The following is a 7,625-nucleotide window of genomic DNA, read 5'->3' as shown; positions in this document are numbered from 1 at the left end:
CAGACGATGTACAGCTCCCACCTCCCGGGCACTCCCCCGCGTTAACGCGACAGCTCCAAAAGGTGCCTCGGTAAAAGTCGAGCATCTTTTAAAAAAAACAAAAACAAAAAACCAAAACAACAAACCCAACGAAACAACAAAACCCCAAAAGAGAATCCCCCAAATCCCAACGGCCGCCACCTCGGACCCGAATCAATGTGATCGAGGCCGTGGAGTGGGGGCGGGAGGGACGAAGCGACCCCTCCCTGCGGCGTTTCCAGCTTCCCTTGAGAGAAGAAACCCCCAAACCTCTTTGCAGATCCGCTCCCCCCTCCCCGAACCCCGAGCCCGTCTCGTCCAGCCGTTTTGTTTGGTTTCTCTTTTCATTTTTCTCACTCTGTGTGTGTGTGTGTGTGTGTGTGTGGTTTTTTTTTTTTGCAAACTTCCCAACCAGTGACTACGCCAGAGAGGGAAAACCCCTCAGAGAGGGAAAACCCACCCACGACCCCCACGGCCGCTCGGTCCCCACTGTGGAACCCCAACGTTGGTGTCAAGCCCTTGAGACCCCCCCTTTCCCCCCTCCCAGACAGCTATACTGGGTCATCCACGTCTTCTTCTGTGGCAACAGTCACGGGGGCCAAGTCCTGCTTGCGGAGGGGGCTCTTGGCGATGCCCAGCAGCTCTTTGCTTTTCTCGCCGTTGCTCCGCTGAGTCTTTAAGTGATCCGGCTTTTTCAGTTCGGGCTCCGGCCGCGAGTCCGGCGTGGACTGCCCGCTGTCCAGGAGATCCGAGAGGCTGCTCAGGGAGCCGCCGTCCAACTGCTCGAAGGAGAAGTTGGGGATGGTGAGGAGCTCCCCCCGGCACTGGGGCTGGGCCCGGCGCTCCGCTTTGGAGCCCGGCTCCCCCGGCTGGCTCTCCGCCAGCTCCAGGGATTCTCTGTAGGCCGGGAACTCGCAGGACGGGGTCCTTCTCCTCAGCATGCTGTTCTCGGAGGGCTTGGTGCGTGGGGCCGCCCCGCCGTCGTCCTCCATGGGAGGATCTATAGAAATGCAGGGTGGGCTCATCTTCTTCTTCCTCCGGGCGCCATGGATGTAGTCGGACTCCGCCGGGACGTGGGGCCGCTGCTTTTCCTCGGCGGGGTCCTGGAAGCCGCAGTGCCGGTCGCCAAGGGAGGGGCAGATCTCGATGGAGTGCCGCCGCTGCTCGTCGGCCCAGCTGGGCTTGCTGAGGAAGCCCTTGGTGTCGGTGCTGTAGAACTTCTTCAAGTCCTTCTCCCTGCGGCCGCCGGACAGGCTGCTCGTGCTGCAGTTCTTGAGGGGCACCGGGGACGGGGCCGGGGAGATGAAGGGCGAGGCGGAGCGGCTCCCGGGCTCCGAGTGCTCCCGCGCCCAGTCTTTGGCCGAGCTGTTGATGTGCCGAACCTCCTCGTCCGCCAGGTCGGAGGGCTCTGCGGGGCAGCCCTCGGGGCCGGCGGGGCTGGGCGGCCGGCTGGGCAGCTTGCGGGGCAGGGGGCTGGGGGGGCGGTGCGGGGAGCACGGAGGGGTGGCCGGCAGGGAGGCGGCTGTGGAGGGCAGGGGGCCGGGGCTGAGGGTGCTCGGGGGCTGCTTTGCTGAGGGCGGTGTCTCTCCGGGCTCTGCTTGCAAGCTGTCCTTGCGTTCTGCGGTCTGTCCGTCCACCGAGTCCGTTCGAAGGGCCTCCTGGAAGGGGAGAGACATGGAATCATGGAATCCCAGGATGGTTTGGGTTGGATGACCTTCAAGATCATCTCGTTCCACCCCCTGCCATGGGCAGAGACACCTCCCGCTAGCCCAGGTTGCTCCAAGACCCGTCCAACCTGGCCTTGGACATTCCCAGGGATGGGAGTCCATGGCACGTGGCAGAACAGTCGGTCTAACACATCCCATACCACCCCACTGTACCCACCCCACCAGACCGTCCTGTACAAGAGGATAAACCTTTCCTGGCATGGGCCTACACGAGCAGGGCTGGGATCTGCTGGGCCTCGGACTTGCTCTAGTCCCAGATCCTGAATTAGCACAACCCAGCACAGTGACCCCGTGTCAGGATGCCTGGAGGCTTCTCACAGCACTGGCAAAAAGGAATGGGGCACCTTCTCCCCATGCTTTAGCCCTTCCTTCCTGGAATAGCACACCCATGGAGATCAAAGTAGGTAAAAGGGGCCTTCCCCTGTGCGACACTTGCCGAGACCGGAGCACATAAAAATTCATGGCACAGAAACCTCCTGCTTTGTTCTAAAACGAGAGTTCTACTCTTAGCTCCAAGAAGAGAAACCAAGATAAGAGAGAAAGGAGACGGGTGACTACAAAGGATTTACCTCTGCGGGCTCTTGGCCTCTCACCTGCCTGCACAGCAGCTTGCTGAGGACAGGAGATCGAGGGGTGACGTTGGGGGGAAGGACCTTCCAGCGGTGCCGGCCCTCGTGGCTGGGGGAGCAGACAGACAGCTGCAGGGACTCTGTTGGCACCCTCAGGGAGGAACACGTGCCCACGGGCTGGGAGCGGATAGAGGTGATGGATCCTGCAACAGAGAGAGAGAGAGAGAGAACGAAAAAGAGAGCAGTCACTGCTTGGGCTGTGGATGGAAAGTTTTGAGGCAGAACCAGGGGCCCACAGGCTCCAGGAGGGAAAAGGAAAAGCCTGCTGGGCCTGGCTGATATCCCAAACCTCAGCATAAGCCTTGGGCAGTGCCAGGATTACAAACCAGGTGTCCCTTGTCCTGCCTGATGCTCTGAACGCTCAGGGATGGCAGGAGGTTGCACGTGGAGTCTGTGCCATCTAGCAGCATCCCATGGGGTTCTGCCTGCTTCTGCCTCCTGTTACAAACTTTACCCTCACGGCCTCTCTTTTCTGTTTCAGGTAGCAGGAATCTCCTCCTGCAGCTGCCACGACACTCAGGGTGTCCACCAGGACCACGTGGCAGCAGAGGAAAGGCAGGAAGTGGGGTTGCATTTGGAACCCTGACACTGCTGCTTTCCTGGTGGCACTGATTGACAGTGATCCATCTGTTTGGAGAACATGGATTTGGGAGGTCTGGTGGCTCTGTTGGATAGTCAGGACACCTGGGTTGTCTCTGCAGTGCTGCCAGGGATGGGCTTCAACCTCACACTGCTCTGCCACGTGGAGACACGAGCAGCACTTCCCACCTACAGCCCTGGAGAGCCACAGCATGAGGGGCAGCACTGACCCTTCCTCTCTGTGACCAGGGACAGGACCTGAGGGAATGGCTGGAGCTGCGTCAGGGCAGGTTTAGGTTGGGTATTAGGGAAAGGTTCCTCCCCCATAGGGTGGTCGGGCACTGAACAGGCTCCCCAGGGCAGTGGGCAGGAGCTGGACTGGGTGATCCTTGTGGATTCCAATCCAGGGTGTTCTAGGATTCTATGACTTCTCTGGGAGCAGACACCCCTGCAGGCACAGGGCAGTGTTCTCATTTACCACAGCCCAACCACCACCAGCCCACGAGGCACAGCCTGGCTCAACACGGGCTGATCAGCAACTTGGAACCTGCTCCAAGTGCTCTGACAATCCCTGAGCTCATGCAGCAGGCTGGGATCACTCTCTTCCTGACGGCTCCCAGTCCCCTGGCTGGGTCTGAAGGCAATCCCTCCTCCCCAGCCCCTCTGTGGTGCTGCTTTACTGCATTTCTGTGCTGTTTGAAAGATCCCCTGCTTTTCTGGCTTTTTGGCTGCAGGATTTATTGTCCTCATTAGCTTGAAACCCGACGTTTGTTCCTCCACTGCTGCTCCATGTTAAAAACACAGTTATCCATCACTTCAAGAGATCTCACCCAGAGGTCGAGAAACTTGAACCTCTGACAGAAAACATCCAGACACATTTCAGTTGCATTTCACAGAGAGATTTGTTGTTGGGGAGAGAGAAAAGTTAGTGTTTCATCATTTTTTCTTTTGGAGCTTTCCTCCAGAACTCCACAGAAGGAGCAGAGCAACGAAATTCCCACCCCACTTCTCCCTCCTTCTTCTTTGGGCTCCCCTAGACCCAGAATTTCAGGCTGAGTCCGTGCTCTTCATCTGCCACTCCAGGCTTTATAGAGTGCTTTTTATGATGCAGAAAAACTATGTCATAAAACCTGTCACAAACACGGCCGTAAAATCCAAACCCTCTGTTCTCCTCCCTGTCCTCAGCTGGAATTTCCTCCTGCTGGAAGCTTTCCATCTGAGCTCTCATACAGGAAACCGAAGACCCCTCTAAACTGCAGGCTCAGGAACACCAAAGATCTCTGGAGATAGATACTTTTTTCTCTTGTGTGTTTTTTTTTTTTTTTTTTTTTTTTTTTTTTTTTTTTTTTTTTTTTTTTCCTTGGAAGCCAGGAAACTGTATCTAAAACCAAAATATCACAAAATCTGGTCATCTCACAGCATGTTCACTGTGTGGTCAGCGGATGAGATCCTGAACTGATCTGGGAAGGCCATGGAAGCACAAATGCTAATGGGAGCAGCACTCCATGGGCTCAGTTTTACTTGCACATAATTTATGGGACTATGACTTGAAGAAGAATTTGGGCAGCTCAGGAGCAGCAAAGCCTGGGGTGATGCTGGTTGGAAGCATCTACCACCAGGTGAGAAGTCATAGCCCTGTCCTATCCCTCGCTCAAGTGCTCTTGGAGAGAAACTGGAGAAACATCAGATTTCTTGGTCACTTCTCTCCACCCCTGCCAACACTGCAGCAGTTTTATATGGGTATAAATCCTGCTTTACACCCACTCCAGAGATGAAAACCAGCCCCAGGAGCCCAGCCATGAAACTCAACCTCTGTTTCCTTTCCTCAGCAAAGAATCTGCAGGTGAAATAATAATAATAAATACCGAGCAGAGAACATGAACCGGTGCCCAGGGAGTTTGAACAAACAGTTATTTCACCCAAGGAAATCAGAGCAGATCAGAGTCTCCAAACCCACCACTCATCCCTCTGAGCAGCTCTTGCATTTCAAACCACGCTGGATCAAAGGAACTGGGGCTGCTCGGAGTTCTCGGGAGCCACTCCAGGAGCTCGTGTGCTTTCAGGGAGGCAGAGATTGTGTTTCGGATCGATTTCCCCTTCAAACCAGCTCCCACAGCAAAGGAGACAGAGGGGCACTTTCAGGGAAATGCACTTGGATGCAGTGTGGGTACAACTCCCTCAAAGGCTCCGGGCAGCTCGTGATTCCTGGCTGGTGGGGGCTCTCCGTGAGATTCATTAGAAGGCCAGGCTTGGGAAGCACTGGAGAGTGGCTTCTAATCCTTATACTAATCCCAAATAAACTCCTGCAGCTCTGAACTTGATGTAGGGTCTTAAAAGACACTGCCCTGAGGCTGCAGAGTGCCTGGAACGATGGATGTGAGGAGCTCTGGCCGGACGCAATTCCGACTCCAGCTTTTATCCGGGTTGATGTTATTGATCCTTGGGATCACTTCAGAAGGAATGTGCAGCTCATTCCCTTTTCCTCAGCTAACAGCCTGTCCTCTGTGCCTCAGGCATTGCTAGGGTGCCCCACTTCTCCCTAAACACCATTCACCCCAGCTTTCTCCTGGGAAAATACAGGGATGTGATGAAAACATGGAATTACTGGAAACCACCGTCATGCTGATGCTCATCAAATCAATCAAGCCCTGCTGAGGCCACCTTCAGCACGGGTTGCTTGCTCCCCACACAACCACCACACGTACCTGCTGCCCCATGGCTGGAATCATGGAATCATTTAGGCTGGGAAACACCACTGAGTCCAACAATTAACCCAGCACTGCCATGTTACCACTAAACCACGTCCCCAGGTGCCACATCCACATGTTTTTTGTACACTCCCAGGGATGGGGACTCCACCACTGCCCTGAGCAGCCTGTTCCAATGCCTGACCATGCTTTTGGTGAAGAAATTTCCCCTAATACCAACCTCAACCTCCCCTGGCACAACCTGAGGTTGTTCCCTCTCCTCCTGTCCCTTGTTCCTTGGGAGCAGAACCCAACCCTCCCTGGCACCCCCCTCCTGTCAGGGGCTGCCCCCTCCTGTCAGCAGTACCTCTTTGGGCTTTGCAGGGATAGGTTTCCATCTCCACCTCGTGAAGGGGGAAGGGAGCTTTCGCTGGCACCACGGGCCGGAACATGTAGCTGTCGTTGGGCAGGGAATGCATCCGGGACACGGAGATCTTGCGGACCGTCAGCAGGTTCTGGGAGTCCTGGGGCCTCAGAGAGGCTGAGCTGCCCTGCAAGGACACAGAGAGACGGGGTCATCTACAGTGAACTCCTTCCCATCTGCTTTGTGGTTCAGAACCTCCTGCAGATGTTCCTCTTGGGGTGTCCACCCACAGTGGGCAGCCCTGGTGACCAGCAGGACACCAAGGGTACACCGTGCTGAGTGAGGCACCAATGACCCTCCACTAACTCTTGGATACCACAGAGAAAAAGCAAAGCCCATCCACTCCACACCTGAGAAAACCAGTGCTTATCACACTGTTCTGCTCTGACATTCCCAGGGATGCCCTTCAGCCCGTCCTGGGGGGTGATGTCCTTCTTCTCCTCAAAGCTCTGGGACAGAGGGGCCAAACCAGTTTCTGGAAATTCATGTGTTATCTCCCCAGACCACACACACACACAGGCAGACATTTAAACACACACATCGACCCCACTGCAAGCCCCGTGGCCTCACTCCTGCGATGTGGAGCGTTCTGGGCACCACTGACCCCCAAAAGGAGGCAGGGGGAAGGAGAGGACATTGTGGCAGTGAGTATTGGGGTGTGGAGCCTGTTTGGGGGTAGAAAAGGGATTTTTTCTTTGCTTGCTGTCGCTGTGAAATGGGTCTGGTCGGCAGTGCCTGGACAAAAGCGCCTCACAAACCTGAAATCTGAGCCCTCACTGCCTCCCTGGGGCACTTGTCACCTCAGGCACTTGACAGCAAACTCATCCCGGGATCTTAGGGAGCTTTAGGGACCCAGAAGATGCCTGTGAGAGGTGATGCCTTGACTTGGCCAAGTGCTGGGGGAGCTGGAGCCCCTGGAGCAGGACCTGCAGCCTGGCTCTCTGCCCCCAGTTTTGGTCCTAGACATACTCCCCTCACAATTTACCACATTATCTAAAATACAACCAATCACTCTGGTTTTCCTTTAACGTCAGCCTCCCAGTGACTGATTGAAAACATTTTCCCAGCTGCATGTCTTAAATTAAACCTATTTTGCTTTGCTCTGCTGGGCTGTTTCCCCTCTCTGCCAGCAAAACCTGGCCCTGAGATCCCTCAGGTTTGGAGGTCACCAAGGATCTGGGTAAATCCATTTTTTTTTTTCCCCTCATATATTTCTGGCTTAAAAATCTCTTTCCTCAGCTCCCTAAAGACACACATCCCAAGATGAATTGCTCAGTGCTTTTACCCTGTTGAGCTCGGCTGGGAAGCGGGAGGGGGGGGGACCAGCAGGAGGGGATTTACAGGTAGTTGTCACCTAGCACTGCCCGTGGCCGTGCCCAGGAGCCCTCAAGGTGCAACCCAGGTCTCTGAGCTGATGAATTAATGCATCAGCAGCGTGGCTGTGCCAGCTGGCCCCTGGCCATCACAGCTAATAAGCTCCATCAGCACAGCAACACTTGAGCTGGAGGCAGGCGGGTGGTTGTTAACACCCCGCAGCCACCCAGAGAACAAAAGGTCTTGC

General features: G+C 55.4%; 1 protein-coding gene across 1 annotated transcript in view; it reads right to left on the bottom strand.

The window, feature by feature from the left end:
- Positions 1–362: 362 nt before the first annotated feature.
- LOC114065982 (voltage-dependent T-type calcium channel subunit alpha-1H-like) overlaps positions 363–7,625 on the bottom strand; it is a 39,954-nt gene continuing 32,691 nt past the window's right edge. Inside the window, exons 19-21 of the mRNA XM_027900317.1 lie at positions 6,008–6,191; positions 2,339–2,517; positions 363–1,676 (exon numbers count right to left, since the gene is read on the bottom strand). Coding sequence (XP_027756118.1) covers positions 570–1,676; positions 2,339–2,517; positions 6,008–6,191 — 1,470 coding nt within the window. The 3' untranslated portion in view covers positions 363–569. The remainder of the gene's footprint in view (positions 1,677–2,338; positions 2,518–6,007; positions 6,192–7,625) is intronic.

This window comes from Empidonax traillii, unplaced genomic scaffold (genome assembly GCF_003031625.1).
Source record: "Empidonax traillii isolate 1590-97213 ecotype Southwest subspecies unplaced genomic scaffold, ASM303162v1 scaffold717:size860381, whole genome shotgun sequence".
Lineage (NCBI taxonomy): Eukaryota > Metazoa > Chordata > Aves > Passeriformes > Tyrannidae > Empidonax > Empidonax traillii.
Note: the sequence above shows the minus strand (reverse complement) of the source record. Positions and strands in the feature narration are given on the sequence as shown.